At 40.9% G+C, this 23796-nt stretch overlaps 1 protein-coding gene across 6 annotated transcripts in view; it reads left to right on the top strand.

Annotated features, from left to right (window-relative positions):
* Positions 1 to 23796, top strand: part of DENND1A (DENN domain containing 1A) — a 377679-nt gene that overhangs the window by 165120 nt on the left and 188763 nt on the right. For all 6 annotated transcript variants that reach the window (XM_073313958.2, XM_073313955.2, XM_073313954.2 and 3 more), the window contains 3 exons: positions 7695 to 7764; positions 8977 to 9057; positions 12720 to 12773. In XM_073313958.2, the coding sequence (XP_073170059.1) occupies positions 7695 to 7764; positions 8977 to 9057; positions 12720 to 12773 (205 nt within the window). The remainder of the gene's footprint in view (positions 1 to 7694; positions 7765 to 8976; positions 9058 to 12719; positions 12774 to 23796) is intronic.

Raw genomic sequence — 23796 nt, 5'->3', positions numbered from 1 at the left:
GATCTTTACTTATCTTTTGGGACTTGCTGTGTCCTGATGCTGCCTCACATGTAGCCAAATCCAAAGCTATGCAGATTGATCAATGTAAGATTTGTCATCGTTCTTTTCAAGTAGGAGACTTAGGCCTGGTCTATACTGGGGAATTTGGTCAGTATAACTCTGTCGGTCTGGGGTGTGAAAAATTCACACCCTTGAACGATGTCGTTACACGGACCTAACCCCGGCTGTAGACAGCGCTAGGTCAACTAGCTACCACCTCTTGGGGAGACGGATTATCTGTGCTGACAGGAGAAGCCTTCCCCTCAGTGTAGGTAAGGTTTTCACTGAAGCAGTGCAGTGGCAGCAGTGGAGCTGCACCATTGCAACGTTTTAAGTGTGGACTTGCAGCTATGGTTGTGGAGTGAAATGCACAGGACCTGTTTAGTTCATGATAAAACTATCCAATGGTATTTTATGGAAACAGATGCACCTGTTGCAGCCTTGACAAGCACTGGGGTATGGGGATGACCGAGAGGAATTTTTGTTCTTCCAGCTGAACCTCCTTCCATTACAACTATTAATTTCAGTGGCTTGTTGGGAGAAACTTTGGTATCAGATCCAGTTGATTCTGTACCAGAGCCAATTGGTTCCTTCCCACTGACCGTTCCTGTTTGGAATGCTGCCTCTCCAACATTATCATATTATCCCGAGAGAGTGAAAAACAGCTGTGCTCCTGAGCTCATAAATTGCTTAGTGAATTGCTATTCCAGGGCAGAATAACCTATTGTAATTTAAGAGTCTGCAGTAGTCCGCCCGCAACTTGTAGGTTATATAATGTTCATTGTTAGCCACGTACATGATGCATCTGTGTTTGGAAAGATTTTTAAAGTAGGGCAGAGGACTGTAATGTCCTGTTCCTTTAAATGTTTGGGTACTCTCCCCTCCCCAGTGCAAAGCCTCACTTTCATGTTAGTTCGGGGTGGGCAAACTATGGCCCAGGGGCTGGATCCGGCCCCTCAGGGCTTTGGATCCGGCCCGCGTGTTTGCCCCGCATGGTGCTGCAGGTCCCGCACCGCTCTCAGAAGCGGCTGGCACCAAGTCCCTGGGCCCCGGGGGGGCCCATAGGGCTCTGTGCGTTGCCCGTGCCTCCAGGCACCGTTCCCCCCCCCCAGCTCCCATTGGCCGCAGTTCCCTGTTCAGGGGAGGTACCTGGAGGGGTGGCAAGGCCAGTGTGCGGAGCCCTGTGTCCCCCCCCCCCTCCTCCAGGGGCCGCGCAGGGATGTGGTGCCAGCTGCTTCCCGGAGCAGTGTGGCGCGGGGCCAGGGCGGGCAGCTAGGCAGGGAGCCTGCCCTGGCCCTGGTGTGCGCCGCTGCCACCCCGGAGCCCGAACCCCTTCTGCACCCCACCCCCCAACTCCCTGCCTGCACCTCGCACCCCTCTTGCACCCCAACTCCTTGCCCTGAGCCACCTGTTGCACCCCGCACCCCTCCTGCACCCCAACCCCCTTCCCTGAGCCCTCGATACACCCCGCACCCCTCCTCTGCCCCAATCACTTGCCCTGAGCCCATTCCTGCACACCGCACTCCCTCCCGCACCCCAACCCCTGCCCTGAGCTCCCTCCCGCAGTCTGCACCCCTGCCTTGAGCCCCCTCCTGCACCACAACCCCCTTCTCTGAACTCCTTCATACAGCCCACACCCCTCCTCTGCCCCAATCCCTTGTCTTGAGCCCGTTCCTGCACACCCCAACCCCCTGTCCTGATCCTGCATACAATTTTCCCACCCAGAGGTGGCCCTCAGCCCAAAAAGTTTGTCCACCCCGTGTTAGTTTCAGTTTTGCAGCTAGAACAAAAAAGAAATCACAGCACACAGCTGTGTTTCTGTCAGCTCCCTCTGTGACTATCTCGCTCCTTTTCTGCTGCATCCAGAATATAACACACACAGCTTTTTTGTGCATAAAATGACACAGGGAGCTTCCAGAATTAGATGAAGGTTTCATACGCCCCATGGGAAAGCTGGACATCTTTTATCCCAATTGAGATAAAGCTTCCTTTTTTAGTCTTGAAGGGTCATGAGATGTTGGAACCTTAAACTTGTCACTGTTGAACCTCACACGTGAACCTCACACCAGTGTGTTTTTGGGGATAGAAGGAGTAGCAAAATGCCCCATTCGGGAGGAAGAAGTAAAAATGTTATGGAATATTAAATGTTAGGTTGGCAGTACTGAGAGAAAAATCTCTAATGGAGGCAGGCAGAGGTTGTGCTGATGGAGATGGCTTACTGGGCAGAGTACAGGAGAGGCACCCAAAGGTGCGTAATCAGATTGTTTCTATGACCTGGCTTTACAATCCATCGCATCACTCTGTCTGTGTGCATCCATAGAGAACAAGTCACTTTGTTTTTCTGTGTGTATAGAAATGCATATCATTTAATTTCTTTTGATTTTTTCCAAGGCACCCCTCCATTGCTCTGGGTGTTTTAAAATACACAATATAAAAATACAATTGGAATGGACTGCCTCTGACTCTTACTAGATTTCTGCTCACAATAATACTAAACTTGTATGTAAACAACTATCAGCCCATATCCTTAGTTCTACTCCCCTCTTCAGTCTCCCAAAAGGAGAGTTGTTGAGCTTTACAGTGCATCTGAAAGGTTTACAGATTTGTGTAGTGACTAATGTATTTTATGGAGAGAGATGTAAAAACTGTAGAAATGGGCTTATATGTGAAAATCACTCTACATATATCTGTCAATTGAAAGAAAATCCCAAAGGTGTCCTATGTCTTCCTTTAAACTATTCAGGAAGGAGGAGGATGATCCAGTAATTAGGGCACAACATGGGAATTTGGAGGCTTGGGTTCAGTTCTGTGCTCGGCCAGACTTCCTTCGTGACCTTGTGCATGTCTCTTAACCTCTCTGTGTGCCAGTTCATCATCTGTAATGTAGGATAATAACACTTCCCTATCTCACAGGATTACCACAAGGGTAAACACATTAAAGCTGTGAAGTGCTCAGTTTATAGAGTTTAAGGCCAGAAGGGGCCACCAGTACCACCCAGCACCCGCATCCTAAACCCAACAACCAAAATTAGATAAAAGCTTTACAGTCCACAGGAGATTAGACTATTATGTACCACAGGCAGAGAATAGGAGGGTCTGAGATGCACCAGTGCCCAAGGTCCCCACAAGGGAAATGATTGTGAGATATACCCAGATAAAGCTGGCAAGTGACCCTCACCCACATGCTACAGAGTGAGGCGAAAACCCCCAAAGATCACTTCCAATCTGACCTGGAGAAAAATTCCTTCCTGACCCCACATATGGTGATCATAGTGATCACCCCTGAGCGTGACAGTAAGAACCAGCCAGCCAAGCATCTGAGAGAGAGAGACCTAGGAGAACCTAAGATACACTACATTTGCAATTTTTTCAAATATTATGTGTGAAAAATTGGCAATTACACCGGACACTCGCTAGAACGCGCATCTATGTAGTGCGAATTCGCATATAATGCAGTCGTGGCCATGGATCCCAAATTTAATTACTTTAATTGGAATTCATTTTAACGCGGTCCCCGCGTTAACGTGGTACCACACATGGATCCCAAATCCCGCATTCTAGCGAGGGTCCGGTGTACTGTGCTGACAAAATTAAGCATTACCAACACACTGCATTATGCAGCCACAGCAATTTAAATATGTAGTTAAATGTTATGAATGGCAGAAAATTCTCGGGTCTGTAAAAGGGAGTTTGTAGGTAGCATTTCCAATAAAGTGCTGAAAGACCCTCAGAGGATGAGTGTGTAACACAGAAAATACAATGGAATGACAGTAGATTTTCTGTGGAGGTGCTATTACTCCAAGGGCATTATGTTACCAGTACTGCCTCATACATTGTACCAGTGATAACAGAGAAGGGGATCGTTCCTTTCTTGGTGAGAAATCTCCCTCAGTCACACAAATAATCTGAAATCAAAGAAGATATCTAATCTTCTCCAAGTCACAGTTATTAAACAGTTACAGAGAAAAATAACCTTCTTTCCAAAACTGAGAAGCTGGAAATGTACGTTTTTGTATTAATGGGACGTTAACTTCTAAAGCTAATGCTGAATTATGTAATGATTTTAATTGCAGTTAATATATGAGACTAGTGGGCAGTCGAGCATGTGAGAGAAATATGCTGCTGTCACATATCAAGATCTTCTCTCACTGCCCTACTTATATATAATATATCTGCAGCTCCATAATATGGTTGTGTTTAAGGAAGATGCTCTTGGCTGTGTGCATATTTTGTTTCTTTTCTTATACCATTGCTCTTACTACTTGACTCTACCTGACAGTAATAAAGTTATCTCTGATTCCTACCCAAATCCTTACCCTTTTAAGGAGTAGTGTGTGTGCTCCCCCAATTCCCCCACCCATCCCAGTTATCTGAACACCAGTCAGGCAAATTTTGCCTTTCTAAAAGCAAAATACAGGGAGTGGAAAAAGCCTGTAGAAATATCCTTTCCTGCCCCGCAGGTCTGCCTCGTACACTGAAGTAAGACCGTGTCTTTAGACAACTGCTGTAGGCTAGAAGCCTGCTGCATTTATACCCAGATGAAAGGGGCAATGCAGAGTCTCATGGGGATTCTCCACTGGCTACATAAAGCTTGGTAAGAAAGCAAGGAGTCAGTCCGTGACAGCTTAGCAAACAGAGCACAGATCCCCAAAGGCATTCTCTTGTATGCTTAATACTGTACCTTATAGAAAACGGTAGTCTAAACATCTAGACCTTTTATAGATGTGTTGGTTTGGCAAAGTCATTCTATGTTGTCTGTAATTCTGTTTGCTAATAATTTCCTGTTTGAAACAGCAACGTTTCTAATTTCTGGATATTTTTGTATCATTCTTCCACTCACCCCTCACCCCCGCCCTGCAAGATTCTTATATATCTCCCTAATAGCCATGGGTGCCCGACATTCTTGTGATGTTGCCAGCTTTGTAGTATGAAACATGAATGCGTTTCATCACCACCCAAATTGGAGATGCTAATTTTCAAACTATAACGTTGTTTAAAACCATAAAATACTGAACTAGATCGGCTACACTGAGCTGTGAATATTACTTGAGAGAAACCGGACAAAATAGGAGTAAAAAGTGACAGGCCAGGATTATAACCATGTCCAATAAGAGAGATGAATGAGCAGTAAGGAAAAATAGGGAGTGAGCAAGTGTAATAGAAATGGCAGTACGCCTCCCCTCACCCCGAACTGTGTGCAGAATGACCGTCAGTTCAGACATTTTAGCAATGTGTAAATATAAACATTTATCTGCACTTTTTTGTATACAAAAACTATTGACTAGCTGCTGACTGACAGAGTTAAAATGGAATTTGGATCCAATGTCCTTGCAGGCAACTGAATAAAACCTATAGAGTTGGCATGTGTGGCTTAATGAAGCAATACAGGAAACTCTGTTGGCTCTGTAGCAAGATAAGGTTCAGCTGTGAACTCTGGCCTCCCAACAGGGGAAAACAGTGGCTCTTTGAAGAAGCATACAACCCAGAGTTTGGTTTCAAAACCTCAACACTGCCATCACTAGATAAGCATCAGTCAGTGCAAAAAGGTGCATTGAAACTATGCTGCCACAGCCAGCCCCAAACTCTGTACCAAAAGGACTCAAACTTGAATACCAGATGATTTCTAAAGGGCTACCTTGTAACAGTTATTAAACCATTAAATGTCTCATTCTGAGGAGATTGGTTAGATTATATTCATCAAGCATTCTGTGAGGATGCAACCCAGTCAAAATTAGAAATTGGAATCTCTCTCATTTACTACTTATAAGCTATTGACAGAAATCTAGTTTAAAACAAAAATAAAACTTCTAAAATATTATAATTTTGATTTTGTAAATGACATTTTCAGCTAAGAAGTCCTGCCTGATTAAGTCTAATTCAGCATGTCTTCCTTGAAGTAGGTTTTCTTTTTCATATTGTTAGCTTTAAAAAAAAAAAAAAGCAGCCTTAAACCCTTCTTTTGAAAAATATATTTTGATGCTTGTATGGGTTTGTTTACCAGGTTCTTGTTAATCTCTGTGCAGGAGTCTTATTCTGAAAGGATTTCTTGTTACTATTATAATAGCTTTTAACTCGGCTGAGGTTTATTTAACTAAATGGGAAGAGAGAAACTTATCTGTCTAATCCCTCTTGAATGTTTACATTGTGATGCCAAACTAAACGTTGTTTAAAGTGGTAATTCTCTGTCTGTGCAATAGTCAATATGTGGTTCCCAGAGTCATTTGAAACATATTAACATAAGCGATAGTACTGTCATATAATGTGAAAAGCTAAGTTGCTTATCAGTATATTTTGATAAGCTACTTAAATTTTACAGTAGCATTTGCTGGCTTCAAAACAAATGTTAATGATGGAGTGCTGTTCACTTTATCTGTCACGTATATTGCTTCTCACTTCATTTATTACTACAAGCTGTACAGTTAGTAACCATAGGGGCCCTGATTTCTTTACAGTTGGCAGGATGTAGTCATATTGTGTAAAGGCTGTAAATTTTGTCCAACTATATCAAAAATATACTTTATTTGCTTCACAAGGCATCTGTGATTAACAGAGAAATCACTTTATGCTTCGTACTCCTAGCTTCTCTGTTCACTATAGCTTAGGGAAAATTCCTTGCAGAGATTTAAAAAATAATCAAAGATCCTTGCCATGCAAGAATGGTACAAAATCCAAGCAAAGCTTCCTACAGCACAGAATAGTGTCTTAGCTGTCTGTCCTTGTTTATGTGCAGTGGAAATGTCCCTAGAAGGCATAGCAGTACTAAATAGCCATACAGTGTGAAAAAGCAGATACATAATTTTCAGCATGTTCGCGCCTTTGAAAGTTGACTCTTCGTTACTGATTATTGTAAAGAACTGATATGCTATAAATGAGGCAAATTTGCATTCAGGGTAAGAAGTATTCTTGGTCTAACTACAGCTTGAATAAGTGGAATTTTATAGATGCTGGGTAAGAGAGTATACCCATCATTCTGGTGATTCATTGTAAAAAGAAATAATTTTTTAAAGAATATGCAAATAATGTTATTGTAATAAAAAAGAGGGGGGCAGGATCCAATTACAGAACAGCCACCTTTTCCTACCCTTTTTATGGCCCCAACAGCTGCATTTAGGGTCAGTAATTAAGCATGCAGTATGGGAAAATTTTGTATAATTAAAAAAGTGTGCAACAATATGTGCACTTAAAAACAATTCCAGAATGTTACCAATGACTGCATAGACAGTTATGACTTCTGTATGATCATCCATTTGTTGCATGTGCAGTGAAATGAGTTTGGAAATGGTGGCCTTTGTTATGAATTTCCAGCATTGATTTCTCCGATTCTTAGACCTACTTTCACCCATTGCTGCTTTTCATGGTGGTGCCATGCTGTGGCCAGAAGCTCCAGGAGTGATTATTAGAAACTCTGCAATCAAAGGAAGGGGACCAGTGGCCGATACATGCTGCACTGCAATGGCCCACCCTCCTGGCCACACCCACTGCAGGAGAGAGTACTAGCATACCTTCCTGCCAGCCATTTATCAAAGTTTCAGCTCAGATGGTGTGGCTTTTGTTAACGATGCATCTACTGTGTATAGCAAAACTTGCGAATCTAGAATTACATGATGATATTTTCAAGTAACTTACAGTTGTGCTTTTTCCTTTTTGTTTTTTAGTTATCTCCCATGGTTTGAAGTCTTTTATAAGCTGCTTAACATCTTGGCAGATTATACAGCAAAAGGACAGGTACTTTTCTGAGCTCTCTCATTTTGCAAACATTAAATGTCCTAGATAGGGTGAAAACTAACCATATAGGCAGTATGCTCATAAGAGAATAGCCAGTTGAATTGTCAATCTGTACCATACAGTCCTATAGAATGGGCTTTATGATCTACTTAGCTACTCTCATGAAAAGGGCTTTGAGAAATGCAACACATTTTAGGTTAATTTTGGTATCCAAGAAAGAGTCATTTGAGAGAGCCAGGTACAGTTTAGTTAGGCAAGTACCATGAAAGTTCCTCCAGAATTCTGTTAATGTACCTTAATAATGGCCATAGCATCCCTGCAGTTCTGGTATTGGGCCTCCTGGAAGACAGACAGACTGTGCTTCCGGGAGTGTTGGACAGATGTCTTCTCTAAACCTATTTATGTGGTGCCCCGATACAGATTTGAAACGAGGTCTGCTGAGGCAAAAGGCCTTTTTCCTGTTGCTCATCCCATCTGTCTTACCAATGTAGAAGACATAGACCTTTGCACTTAAAAGTGGGGTGGTGTTGTGGAATTCAAGTATGCTCTTTGATATTTCATTCAAAATATGAACTGAAAATACTAAGGGTCAGTTCTAGGACTATAAACGAAAGTTGGTGGTGCATGGAGATTGTGCATATTGTAGAAAACTTTAGACATTGTATGTATCATGTATGTTTCAGATACGATAGGCTACTGCAGTACTGTTATAAACTGACTGGTTGTCATATGTTACTGCCTTGATTCCCTTACCATTTCTCCAGTAATAGTCGTATTTTGCATTTTATCACACTTGTACAGATTAGAAGAAGAAGGAGCGCTTGCCTTTTTATAATGATGTCTTCAGCGGAAAGCAAATAGTTTCTGTTATGAAAGAGTTGCTATGGAAGCTGGCCCTCCCTGGGATGAAATTGTAGTAATGCATAGGATGGTTCCCTCACTGATTTCTTGAAAGATTTCAAAACGTAGAAACCTACATGTGGGAAGATGTATTTTGTTTCTAAAAGCAGCATTTCATATCGCCAGGATATTTGCATAGAAAATAGTGTCATTTCCTTTGAGTCTGCCGTATAAATCCTTTTGGCATCTGTTCCTCACATTTGCAAGTGATCTAGCCTCAGAGCACCCATATACTTACATCTCAGTGACTGGCATGAGATGACAATTTATTGTTTAGTGTTCCTTTATTAAGCAGGTACCTTTTTATTTCAGGACAGTCAGAGGAATGAACTCCTAGAAACACTTCATAAACTTCCCATCCCTGACCCAGGAACACCTGTTCATCTCAGTGTGGTAAGTGAGGGAAAATAGCAGCAAACTAAGGAGACACATTTTCATTATGTAACATTGTAAGAGGAAAAACATCAAAACAGCGCTTTCTTCTTTTTGAGTCTTGTAGCAGATTATATTGTTTTCCCTCAGGGACAGGGAGCTGTGCATGCCCCCTTTCCTGTTAAAGCCCTGAAGAGCCTCTCCGTTTCCCTAGTGTTAATCCTGAAAAGAGTCCCCATCCTTTGATCTGTAGAGGACTAGGTGGGATTCTGTATGGACACTTGTGAGCATTGCTCCTTATCAGCTTGAGGGGTCACTGCGGAGCAACACAACACTCCTCTTATTGGGGTTCATGATCCTATCTCTGCAGCACTCCCAGCCCCTGCTGGCCTGCATTAGGAACAAGACTGGGAAGCAAACTCAGAGTTCCCTGCCTGGCAGAGCAACACTCTGAGCACTAACACTTTGGTGCATGTGATTTTGGTGGTTTTTCCTTCCTTCCCACCTGAACAATAGTTACTCCTCCTCACACTTGCATTGAGGTTGTTATATTCTGCTACAGTCTTAGTGGAAAAACTAGTGGAAGAACTTACGCTTGGGTTGGTGGGGCTTTAAGGGAAAGATTTCTCTTTGTTTTCTTCTAGTTGATGTTTGCGGATCAACCTTGTGTTCTGGGCAGCAATTGCTAAAACCGAAAGAGCCAGTGAAAAATACTCAACAACATGTTGCTTTGTGTGCTGCTTTGGCTTTTAGAATTCACATTTAGAACTGCTGATGTACAGCTACAGCTCTGCTTATCTGTCTCCCTCTTTCATTTCCCTTTCCCCCTCCTTTTAAAACTAACTGCTGGCTACAAACAGCTTACTCTCATCACTCCACCCTGTAATGTCAGTCGACAGGTAGCAGTTGTTTGGCCTAGCTAGGTCACCAGCTGGCAGTGGAGATGACCTAGTCCTATCAGGGAAAGCTATTGTATGAACAGCATGTCTGCCTGACCTAGAGGACAAGCTGTCTCAGAGACAGGATGATCTGTTGGGATATTTCAGTTGTTTCATACCAGTGGTTTCAAGGAATGCTGTTGGTCTCCCCTTGCCTCAAACATTTCATGAGCACTGGAGCAGGAAAGAATATCAAAGGACAGCTTAGGGACTACTTTTGTTTTGGGCTATTTAAGCATTTTAGTTTAGCTGTTTACAAGTTGATGGATCTGTAAGAGCTTGTGGAGTTTTTTCCTTTTAATTGTGTAGTCTCCATATTCCATTTCCTCTGTTCCTTTTCAATTCAAATTAAAATAGTGACACATTGGGAAGCTAAAGTCTGCATTGCATACCAGTTTTATCTGTAGTCAAAGTAGCTGTTTCAGCTACTAGATATTTCAGCCGAAAAATTGTTCATGAAGTATGGAATGTATGATAAATCACTATATACAACAGAATTGTGTGACTTGTGGAAACATTACAAGAGCACAACAGCCCCCAAAAAACTTTAACACAAAATAAAGTGCCAGTGTTATAACACATTATAAAATTCAAAATAATATAAAATATACAAAATATTAACTTACAAACAAAAATACAAAGTGTGTCTAACTACCCTCACTTCCCAAAATAAGAACATCAGAAATGTCTTGCATTATCAAAGTAGCAAATAATAAAACAAAAATAGTTTCCTGGAATGTAAAGCAAGTAAATTTCTCCATTAAGCAATTCACAAATTGCAGTGGTGTGAAGCATCATGAAACTAGGAAACCAACATAAAAACTAGACAGTTTTTCAAATAGCTAAAAATAAAAAGGTGTACGCAAAATAGCTTTCCAGTTAAATTACTCAAACAGCATTATCTTCTTTAACATGTCATGGATTAAGTAAACTGACCATAAAACAGGATATCAAATTGCGAGTTTTGGTATTTGAAAGCCATGAATGAAAAATATATGGGCCTTGATCCTGCAAAGACTTATGTATGTACTTCACTTTGCACACATGGCCTTCAGTATATGGCAACATTAGCAATTGATGTAACATACAAACCTCTTCCTTACTTTTTGTACTTATTCCAGCCTCCTCTTACTTCTGTGGGTTGATTTAAAACATTTTGGTAATAGAGAATGGATTCCCATTTGTTGTCATCCTCCGACCCGTAGTGGAACCATTTATTGCACCTGGAAGAGATAATTTGTTCAGCTTTGTTTCTTTGTGCTGCACAATCATTTAATCATTGAACATGTTTTAAAAAAAAACATTTTAAAAGTCGCATTGATGTTTCTTTGCAGTGGCCAAGTTCTGTAGTTAGATAACACTGTTAATTAATTTTATCGCTCGCAGTCTGTACAATCAGTTATTGTATCAGTCACATACAGTTGCTGAAACTTGCTGCATCTTTACAGTCAAGGCTTTTCTGTATTGTATGTTTACAAATGTGGAAATGACATTATATGTTTATAATGGGTTCTTCTCCCATATAGTAATATTTTTACCACTGCAACTCTCTAGCTCTGTATTTATTTTTGGGCTAGTTTTTGATATAACCAATGAATGGATGTTTATCTGCTCATTATGCATGTCTTAACCATGACCAGCTGGACTTGAAGCAACAGCATCTGCTATGGACAAAATTTGCCATATGCAAACTTGGTAGTTTGTCTATCTGGTGTGGTAGATCAGGGCATCTAAAGGGGGTACTTGGCAGGTTGGAGCATTATTTGGTGCAGATTTTTGACACCATCTACTGTGAACTTTCCAAACCACATAGCAATGCAAATATGCATTGCACAGGGCTGCTTTGTGTTTCTATTAGCCATGGGATTCAAGAGACAATAAGCAGGAGAATAGTTAATAAATTATATACCTTAAGTTAGAAAAAAATCCTATTCCCAAAAGTTGTTTGCTTTCTTAAATGGTGGTGCTTTTTTAATTTCACGGTATATATTTCCCTAGAGGAACTCTCATTTATTCTGCCAGGTGATATAATTTTGCAGAGCTTCAATCATTCTCAAGCAGTCATCAGGAACACTCTTAAGGTACCACTGGAGAATCCTATAATATATAAAAGGAGATATGTCAAGGAGATCAAGAGCAACCATTGTTATTGCATCAGAACTCTTTGTATTTCCTACAGCGATTGGGGAGGGTAATTATGAGAGTTCCCTCGTTTAACACAAAGGGTGAATTACCAGTCAGTTTCATTCTCTGAAAGTAGGAGCCCTTTTTAGATACAGCTCCATCTCTTTTGTTGCCTAAACAGTGAAACATATTAATATTGTACTACCTTAGGCCAAAAAGGAGCTAGCTGTTGTATGTTCTGTACTCAGACATGGATCTTGTAGTGGGCTGAGGAAAGATGGTCTGAATTACAGAAAGCTTTGGAGTTCTTCTGACATAGCCTCACACTATTTATGACCTATGTGTATTAATACATCTGAAGTACAAGAATTACATGTAATTTATCCTTTTAAAGATATTTGATACTTTGTAACTCAACATTCGATATAGTGTTTTTTTAACCTTGAGAAAAAAATCTAAATTTTGAAATCAATGACAAAATGATCTAATTGGTAATTGATATAAAATGTTGTTATATATTAGTTTCCTTTTGCAGTTATGGGCTCAACACATTACTGATTCCAAGCAATATTTTGTATTTCTTTTAACTATGCAAAAATAATTTTGTGTTTTCCTTTCCAGCATTCTTACTTTAATGTGCCTGACATCACAGAGCTTCCTAGTATCCCTGAAAATGTGAGTAGCATAGAGGATTATACATTTTACAGTTTTTCCTTTTAATTTCAAGAACAGCAAGACAAAAAGCTATCCTCACTTAGAGCTAGTAGTTCCTGTTACATGATATTTTGTGAACTCGTACTAGATATTGAAACTCTTCCACTGTTTATCTTCTCAAACATTAAATATTGCTGTACCAAATTGTATTACAGGATGTCTGCTGCTAAATTGCTTCTGCAGGATTAACCAGTGACACAATAAATTAGCTTTTTCCGTAATTACTGTAAATTAACCCCATAAAACTTCTCTCCAGTATTCTCTCTAGAGCAAATGATTTTCAGTGTCATATGATGAGATTAAATTGTCTATTTAATTAAGAAAAAATATCAAGTGAATGGGAAGTTGTGACAGAATAATGGTCTCTTGATATAAATGCGAAATCAAGATGTTTATTTTCAGAGATGCAGACATTAATAATTAGTGTTCCCAAAAATAAGGATATTTAAAAATAAAATAGCTTATTCTGCAATAGGTGTCTTAGTGGCTGTTTCTTACCACTATTGATAAAGCTTGCTGCTTTCTGATCGGTTTGCAAGGCAAACTTAGTTTGAATGAATGAAAATATCTTTGATAAAAAGTTATTATTTAAGAGAAACACTTACAGTTTCAGCCCACCCAAAACTGACTGACTAAAAAACTGACTATTTTTGCTAATGTCTGTCAATTAAGGAAGCTCAGCCTTCTAAGTGCCATTTGCCAATGTCAGATACTATAATAATCTATTTAAAACTGAATTGTTATCAAGTACAGATCTGTGAAGTATTTTTCAAAGTGACGCCATGGCAGACCATTTTGGGATAGAGGAGGTATGAGTGTGTGCAGCTGTGCATATGTATGAATGAGTGAGGCAGATGAGAAGTTTTATCTATTTCACTTTTACCTAAACAGGCAAACTAGAAAGGTATGTTGTCAAAAACTTTAGTTTTTGAGATACGTTAAAATTGTGTACATTCCTGTTTTATAAATCCTAAAGATCTTTTTTTTTTTTTAAGAAAATTTACAATTTCACCATGAGCCAATAATAAAATAGCCCTGGCTTTTGTCACTTCCAACCCACTTGCCCCCAAATTAAAGTTTTGTGCTCCCTCTGCTGGTTTCCCAACTACAGTTAATATACCCGGTTTCCATAGTTCTGCTGCTGCCATCAATGATGCTTCAGACTCGGTAAGCAGAACAAAAGTATAACTTCAGTAACTGACTGACTGTGCATTTTTATGAGACATAGTTTCTGTTTTAAAATTAAGCTGATCAGAAAGATTGAAAAATACACTATATTGAAGCTGTTCTTAATGTTTTCTGAAGTTTTTTATAACGCTATTTATTGTTTTGAGTCAAGAATGTTAATGATGAGTTTAAATATCTCTAGTTGAAGACCATAATATTTAAAATGCCAAAATTGCTAGGGCTTCAGAAGGGGTGAAGTGCAGTTGTTTTGTATAAAACCTCCTTGGACTTTTCAAGATATCACCTTTGGTATTTTCTCCCACATTTTCTATCCTGCCCCACTGGTGTGTTCTTAGTGTCTTCACAATTTGGTGTCTGAATTCTGGCTAAGCGCTGGGGCAATAAATTCCAGTTTTCTGGACTTCTCTGCAGCTTGGTGGATACACTGGTAGGAGGTTTTAAGGCTAACTTCCTCTTTTGTGAAGACAGCATGCTTCCTCTCTGCCATACCTACACAGTGGCAGGCAACAAATCAAGAGCTTGGTCTAGTATCCAGATGCAGATTATTAAGGATGATGGCCATGTAGACAAATTGGGATGGAGGAGCATGGTAGGGACCTTTTAAGCAGACCATGGGACTGTCTTAAATGATCACAAAGGGACCAATAAAGGTCCGTTGCGTACCACATAGCTTTCTAATGAAGGTTGAGCGGAACTTTACTCGGTTTCTGGGTTTTTTTGAGTGGTTTCTTCAGAGATACACTTCAGCCCAGTGTTCATACAGTGTCTTGTACAGATTTCACCATACCTCAGATGTGTCATCAGGGGAGAGGTCTGCAAGTGTCAAACACAGAGAGGACCTAGCTGATATTTGCTGGCCTTGACCACTCTTTAGACCTCCTTGTTGTGGGCCTTTTCCAAATCTGCCTGCCTGACATCTCAAAGTCTTGCTGCTAGATAAAGGACAAAACCTTCTGAGGTCAGATGCTGCACCAAAAAAAAAAAAAAATCCATTTGTGTTATAAAAATAAAGAATCCAGCCAGACCTTCTAATTATTTATTAGTGTGTTGCTTGGTGAGTTTGTGCAGCAGATGTTTGTCCTTTGTTTTTCCCATTGCAAATATACATAGTTACCCGCTTTTCTGTAGATCTTTACATTACCATTAAATTTAATACACATGCTTTATTTATTTTTTATGGCATTGGTTTTCCTAGAACTTTGATACATTAGAAGTAATACAGGACTTACGTCCTGAAGCTAAATCAGCAGTCAGTCTGGTTTGAATGAGTATGGTATCTTTTCCCAAGTGGTGGTGGTGATAATGTTTTAATGCTAATTTGTCTTCTTTCATCTAATGATCTTAAAGATTTTACAGTGAGGCCACCAAGGAGGTTGGGAAGTATTATTCCCATTTTACAGATGGGTATGTTGAGTCACAAAGAGATTGAGTTGGGAGTGATCAAATAATAAATCACCAGCAGAGATTAAAATAGGATACAGGATATACCACACAGTACTGATTTCAGAATGTATAGTTTTATTTACCTTCAGTCTGTTACATCTGCAAGTGACGTTGGCTTGAGTTCTAAGGCAGGAGCCAACTTCCCAAAATATCTGTACAGGAGACATGATGAATGCTTGTGAATCAAGGCTTTTATAAAAGAAAAGGCTTTGGACCAGAAGGACTTGGAAACACTTTGAAAGCTTAATGTTCAGTCTGAAGGAGAGGGGATTGCCTTGTGTTGCTAAAAAGCATTTCCTTTGGATCATTGGTTGGTGTTGATAGGCTTCAAAGGGAATAATGTGGTCCCAGCAATGTGGATGATGGGGGCTTTAATGGAGGGAATAGAGAGTTCTGATAGAGAATGCAGAGGAGACAGATGGGAATAAAATGGAAACAACAACTGATGTGATCATAGAATATCAGGGTTGGAAGGGACCTCAGGAGGTCATCTAGTCCAACCCCCTGCTCAGAGCAGGACCAATCCCCAACTACATCATCCCAGCCAGGGTTTTGTCAAGCCTGATCTTAAAAAACCTCAAAGGAAGGAGATTCCACCACCTCCCTAGGTAACGCATGCCAGTGCTTCACCACCCTCCTAGTGAAAAAGATTTTCCTAATATCCAACCTAAACTTCCCCCACTGCAACTTGAGACCATTGCTCCTTGTTCTGTCATCTGCTACCACTGAGAACAGTCTAGATCCATCCTCTTTGGAACCCCCTTTCAGGTAGTTGAAAGCAGCTATCAAATCCCCCCTCATTCTTCTCTTCCGCAGTCTAAACAATCCCAGTTCCCTCAGCCTCTCCTCATAAGTCTGTGTTCCAGTCCCCAAATCATTTTTGTTGCCCTCCGCTGGACGCTTTCCAATGTTTTCACATCCTTCTTGTAGTGTGGGGCCCAAAACTGGACACAGTACTCCAGACGAGGCCTCACCAATGTCGAACAGAGGGGAACGATCACGTCCCTCAATCTGTTGGCAATGCCCCTACTTATACAGCCCAAAATGCCATCAGCCTTCTTGGCAACAAGGGCACACTGTTGATTCATATCCAGCTTCTCATCCACTGTAACCCCTAGGTCCTTTTCTGCAGAACTCCATTCGGTCCCTAGTCCGTAGCGGTGCATGGGATTCTTCCGTCCTAAGTGCAGGACTCTGCACTTGTCTTTGTTGAACCTCATCAGATTTCTTTTGGCCCAATCCTCCAATTTGTCTAGGTCCCTCTATATCCTATCTCTACCCTCCAGCGTATCTACCTCTCCTCCCAGTTTAGTGTCTGCAAACTTGCTGAGGGTGCAATCCACACCATCCTCCAGATCATTAATGAACATATTAAACAAAACCAGCCCCAGGACTGACCCCTAGGGCACTCTGCTTGATCCCAGCTGCCAACTAGACATGGAGCCATTGATCACTACCCTTTGAGCCGGACGATCTAGCCAGCTTTCTATCCACCTTATAGTCCATTCATCCAACCCATACTTCTTTAACTTGCTGGCATGGGAATAAAATGGAAACAACAACTGATGTGATAAACTTAGTCCAATAAATTTTTATGCAAATTCATCAATCTAGGTCTCAGTGTAAGAAAAGAATAAAAACAAATTTTGAAAATGAAACCCTTAGTCTAAGGTTTGTTGTTTAAAGATGATTCTCAGCTACTTCTCAGGTTTCTACTTAATAAAAGCAGTGCTTTTTTTGCTAATGAATATCATTGTGTAATTGCACACTCGGGTTTTATCTGTCTGTCAAGGTAACTTTCATGTAGGATTGTGGTTTATATAGACAATAATATAAAGGCATTAAATGAACATAAATCTTTATAGTTTTTAAACAGTTGACCTGCATTTTTAATAATGCCACATACCATGGCAGTAATTACATTTTTAAGCCTCTATTAACAAATCTTTAGTAGTGCTAGATTTTGAAGTTGTGTGTAATGATTAATGGAGAATCACATAGAACTCCATTTGGAACATTAACAAACTTGTCGTAATTATCTGGCTTTGTGTCAGACCAGAATGGTTAATGATCCACAAAAGCATTTAGTGTGGACAGTTACATATAACACCTGAGATTTCACTATTTCAAAAGATTTCTTAGGATATATGAAAGATTTATGAATGCATTGTGACTTTCAGAAATAAACAAATTGGGTTCATTGCAGGAAATATATTACCAAGTAGTGTTAGACACACAGTATCCATTGTATTTCAGATTTGTCAGGTAATTTAGCTGTTTCAGAGATGATGGAAGTTTCTTTCTGATGTGCTGTGATATATATTCTTTGCATTTTACATCACAACCTCAAACTGCATGATATCTCACTTATTAAAATATATGTATCTGATTTAAGTTCTTGTGTTCCATAACTTTTTTCAAACTAGTAATTTTATATTCCTATAGCTAGACCATTTGTAACAGAATACTCACCTCTTTCTTCTTTCCTGCTCTCCAAAAGCTACATCCTGGCATTATAAAATATATTATGGATTACTTAATATGTTAAGCAACTGATAGATCTTTGAAGAGCAACTTTTAAATGTGTGACATTTGGAAGAAAATGTGCTTCTAAATAAATCTGGCCTATTCCAAAAGGGAAATTTACAAAAGACTATTAAATGAAGTTTAGACCTAGAGATGAGTAACTAGCTATGATAGTTTGAAAGAATTTGTTTTTCAGTGATGCATATACATTTTTAATGGCAGTTTAGCATACATAGAAGTTATGGTGCACTTACTATTACATTTGTGACCCCAGTTGTTGTTCCATTTCACAGAAGGGGGTACACTCAATTGTAATCCTATTGAGAAGTTCTCTTTGGGATGATGGTGAAGGAGGAGGAAGCAGGAGTGAGATCTTTTGGCCTGAATAAAATCAACAAAAAGTGCACATACCTATTAACAATAAAAAAAGAGTAATTGTTGAATGAATTTAGGGTGGGACTGTGACAGTAGCATGAAGGAGTTGTTAGGCTTCCAAATCTCATTGATTTTTAGTGGGATTTGGGTACCTGATTCCCTTAAATTCTTTGAGAAATCTCAGCTTTAATGTCCAAGGAGAGTTTTAAATGGTGAGAAATCAAATACATAACAACCGTACTGAGTACATTGGGACTTCTCTGTTTTCAAGCAGCTTGGTTCCTACTCATTTTCAGCTTAGCAACTTAGGAGGTGTAGCCACCTATTTTGAACTTATCTCAATTTTCTCTTTAAAGATGACATCTTTTTTTTATAAATAAATGTGCAAATCACTGCACATGCGTTGCCCAGCCTCAGTATCGTGCCATGGATCCTGCATGTTCTGTAGGTGCTCTCTCCACTTTCAGAAATTTGCAGATCTTTAGAGAGGAAAAATAAAACCATATAAAACTCTCCACATGTAGATATATAAATGTCTCAAAAAGCCACTGTCATGCTTAGGCAAACTTTACAAAACCTTAACAACTTTTCCCCATTAAATTGTCCAGTTCTCTTCCTTTATTTGCCTCTGCTGATAGATTTTTGTTAATCTTTTAAGCTTTCACTTTCTGTGTAGTTGATTCAGTTCAGGCAGAATTCAGGGATTCTACACTCCTTTTGCTGTGCCCGACTCTGCTAACGTCAGTGGAAGTTGCATGCTCCTTGAGGGAAGAATGGGCCCCCTAATATTTGTAACATCTTGATTCATACCACTTGGAAAAACCTGTGTCGTCACGCACTGTGTTTTGGCATCACAGAGAGATGGGTGTGTGGGGAAAGCAGAACTTTAAAGGAGACAGCTTCTGTTTAGACACAAATATCTTGCTAATCAGCACAGATGGGCCGAGAAATAGAGAAAAAGTACATGACAGTTTAATGGGGTTTTGGCAAAGTGTGTTGTTTTTTAAAAATATACCTGTATGTGGCTATAGGTTTTCCATAACAAGGGATCTAATGAGACCTGAATGATGTCTTTATACCTTTTTGTTCCTTACTAACAAAAGTGAGTTTATTTTTGAATATTTTATTTTTAAAAATCACCACAAAAATCCTCCAAAAATCAGGCGTAATTTTTGTCTCTAGCTCTTCCTTTGTATTTGGATGGCAAGCTGTGGAACATATTTTTGCACAGTATGAAGCTTCTTGGCAGACTCCTCAGGCCAAGTATTGGTGGTTTTAGAGTTATCTTTGGATCTGTCAAAAGTGCTAATGGGCTTTCTGAGCTTCTTTAAGCTTCTACATCCTATTTGATTTCTGCTTTTTGTGTTCTGCTTTATTCTATGACGATTAAGATCCCACTTGAACAAATGATTTGTCTTAATTTTGCTTTATCACATGTGCTGTTTGTATAAATATGCATACTTACCTTTCAGCAACCTATAGTACATCCACAAGCAATTTATTTTGAGTCAAATCCATTAATTTGGTCTTTTCTGGTGTGCCCTGAATCAGATTAAGCTTCCTATTCTAAAACTTCTTTTAAATGCAGTTTGCATTGAGTTTAAACCTTCTCTGCAAATTAAGAGCCTGTTTCTTCCAGCCTTGCTCAGACTGAGAAGCACCTTAGTCCATGAGTTAGTACTCCATTATTTTCAGTTGGGATTGCTTGCAGAGTAAGGTGTAAGTAAGGGTGACTAATATTTTACTCACTGTCATTCATGAGCCATTTCACTACTCAAGTAAAACAGTAGCAAGTGCTTCTCCCCACTGCAGTGTGTGGAGGGAACACTGGCAGAGCTGCCCAGAAGGGAATGCCTGCTGCAAGGGAGCATGGCCCTCTAGGATGGGGAGGAGAGGGAGTTGGGTAAATAGCTGCATGATGTAGCTTGTTTCTTTCTCAGAGCTGCATAAGTTACAATTATGTTGCATGGTCACTCTTTAACCTGAGCAGCAGCATTGAGAAGAGCTGTGCTGGTGTTCCTGCAGGAAGCATTCACAGGAATTCAGCTCTGTATCTGCCTGGATCTTGCCTTGGCTGCCAGTATCAGTAGCCCTGCCCCTAGCTGGTCTATTATTCTTTGAGTAGTGTCCTTATGGCACTTGTGCCCTCTGTGCCTTTGATTGAAAAATTTTGGTGGCAGTGCCCCGAAATGCACCCTACACATCCTCGTGCCCCATACTGAGGATCTGTGGAGCTGTGCAGGCGAAGGGCCCTCAGTTTCTTCTCAACCACCGCAGCCTGAGATGAAGCGCTAGTCTGCCTGCTTCGCTATACAAAGGTTATGCCTTACTCTAATTTTTTTTCCTTTTCCTTATACTTAAATTAATTCTATACTTTGTTTTGATTGTAGCAGGAGTTTGTTTTGGTAATCCCTTCCCTCCTGGTGGTGCTCTTTTCTTTTGTGATCCCCATTGTCCCAAGGTAGGCGAGGATCTCTGGGTTTCAAATGTTGCCTTGCTTGCTAGGAAGCTATCCCGGTCAGTGAGGGGCATTCCTGGTGTATCTGCTGCTTGGGAGAAACACACATTTCTCAAAAGTGTTCTGTCTGTTCAGCATTCAAAAGCAGAACTAGGAGATAAAACGTAGACTCTTAATGATGGAGCATTCTCGCTATCCAGCCTCAGATTGAGGCCAGGAGATTCTGGCTGGATGTTGGCGTCTGAGTTAGCATAATGCCCTGTTGACATCTGCATGTTCTCCCAGATCTGCTCAGGAGAGAGCCTTGGAGGACTCATTCTCCTCTTAAAGAGTCCACTTCAGGAAAGCCTCAGTCTCCTCAAAGTAAGTCCACATTGGAGACCTTGTGTTCTGCACTGGGTACTCCAGGCTCCGTTGATATGAACCTTACACCTGGGGCTCTGAGCTCATCTAAGATGAAAGGCATCAAATGCCTTAGTACCGAGACCCTCCTCCATACCACAGGAGGAGGACACTATAGCGAAGGAGTCTAAGCACTCTGCTTCTAAAAGGGCAGTACCTACAACTCTTTTGGTATCTTCTATATATAAACTGGCCACCAACATGTCCTCGGAATGGGAGAGATGCCATGCTTCTCATACTGTCTTTGTTCTTCCCCAGCCATCTTTGTTGGTACTGTATACTTCCATCAGACAAGACCAGAGCAGTCTATGTCCTTGGTACTGGCTGTGGAACCTTTCCCTGTACAAACTCAACCCCACACGGTGCCACAGAAATTCAGATACTCCGAAGACTTCCTTGTTTCTGATGAGCCAGAGTCTGAATGCCTCTTGGTACTGAGAGTGACGTGGTCACCAAGACTGAACTATTTCCTGGTACTGTTCTGTTCTCCAGCACCCTCTGAGATGGGTAGAGCTCCTCCTTTAGACAGGGAGGGTTTCTCTTTCAATTCCCAAATATCAGTGCAGGATTCCCCTATTCACCATCCAAGGGACTTTCCTCCTGCCACTTTTGGTGAAAGAGGGGAGCCACTTCTGGGATGAACTCGTGCCCCTATGCACTAGTTCAAGCAGCATTGGATGGGATGCCTCCCATGCCTTATGGACTTTCTCAGTGGCCTTGCTGGGATTCTTGGGCTGCAATAGACAGCAATTTTCACAAGCTCCTACACTTTTTGATGTGGAGACCAAGAAGGAGATATTCTCTTCACCTATTTATACTCCCTCCATTACGTCAGGTGTTGGAATCCTTTAAAGAGCAGGAGGCTACTCCACAAACAAATATCTTCTCTAGATGAGACAGTTGTGCTCCTTCACCTTCTCTGGCTGATGATATCATACAGTTCCAAGACATAATGAAACATATTGAAGTCTCTTCACAGATCCCATTAGAGGTGATCAGAGAGTCTCACCATAAGCTCCTGTATATTCTGCAATGGACAGCCTCTGCTCATGTTGCCTTTCCAATCAACATGGCTCTGTTGGACCCTGCTAAGACCATCTGGCAGACCCTGGTAACAATACCACCAACTTCCAAGCATTCCAGTAAAAAATATTATGTCCCAGCTAAGGACTCTGAATTTTTATTTTCCCATCCTTCTTATTCTCTAGTTGTGAAAGCAGTGAATGACTGGGGTGGACAGCACCGTGCTAAGTTACACCTTATGAAAAGGATCAAAAACGTCTGGACGTGACAGAACAACATAGTCTGTATTTTCTACATCAATAGACCCACGGAGATGCCCTTTCTACTGAAGCAATAAAGTTATTGAACTGGCGTATAGCCAATCACACCCTCACTTCAGCAGCTTACGTTCCAGACTACAAAACTCCATAGCTAACAATCTCAGCAGACACTTCTCCCATGATTATGAATGGGAGCTGGACTCTCTGACTCTCAATAATGTTTTTCTGACTTGGGGATTTCCAGAAGTGGATCTCTTTGCCACCATTATTAGCAGGAAGTGCAAACAATTTTGCTTGAGAGAGGGTTTGGCCCTTACTCTTGGGGAGATGCTTTCCTGATTCCATAGACAAGGAAACTTCTCTATGCATTTCCATCCACTCTCCTAATATTGAAGGTGGTAAACAGGATCAAATAGGACAAAGCCAAGATTATATTAATAGTTCCAGTGTGGCCCAGACAAGCCTGGTATCGTTGCCTGATTTACCTTGCCATTTGTCTGGGAATGAGTTTTCTGTCCAATCCCAGTCTTCTCTCTCAAGATGCCGGTTGAACTGTCCATCCCATCCTGGGAATTGGGCTTGGTTACTTGATGGTTCTTGGGGATAGAGACTTCCTGTTCAGTAGGTGTTATTAAATAGTATGGAAGCATCTACGCCTAATTCTTACTTGCAGAAAAGAAAAAGGTTTCACCACTGGTGTGACCATCAACATCTTTCATCCATGCATTCTTCACTCTCAATGATCCTTGACTATCTGCTAGTATCAAAAAAGTCAGGATTATGTAGAGTTCCATCAGGGTTCACTTGGTGGCTATAATAAGGGCATTACCAAATTCACGGCCATGAAAAATGCGTCACGGACCATGAAATCTGGTCTTTTGTGTGCTTTTACCCTATGGTATGCAGATTTCGTGGGTGAGACCAGTGTTTCTCAAATTGGGGGTTCTGACCCAAAAGTGAGTTACAGGGGGTCACAACATTATTTTAGGAGGCCACCCTTACTTCTGCACTGCCTTCAGAGCTGGGTGGCCAGAGAGTGGTGGCTGCTGACCAAGGGTTCAGCTCTGCAGTCAGCAGCGCAGAAGTAAGGGTGACAATACCACACCATGCCATCCTTACTCCTGCATTGAGCTGGCGGTGACTCTGCCTTCAGAGCTGGGCTCCCGGCCAGCAGCCGCCGCTCTCCAGCTGCCCAGCTCTCAAGACAGTACCACCGCCGGCAGCAGTGCAGAAGTAAGTGTAGCAGTACCACAACCCTCTCCCCGCCCCCACAATAACTTTGTGACCCCCCCCCCAACTCCTTTTTGGG

This window comes from Lepidochelys kempii, chromosome 16 (genome assembly GCF_965140285.1).
Source record: "Lepidochelys kempii isolate rLepKem1 chromosome 16, rLepKem1.hap1, whole genome shotgun sequence".
NCBI lineage: Eukaryota > Metazoa > Chordata > Testudines > Cheloniidae > Lepidochelys > Lepidochelys kempii.
The sequence above is the reverse complement of the archived record's forward strand: the minus strand, read 5'-3'. Positions and strand labels throughout refer to the sequence as shown.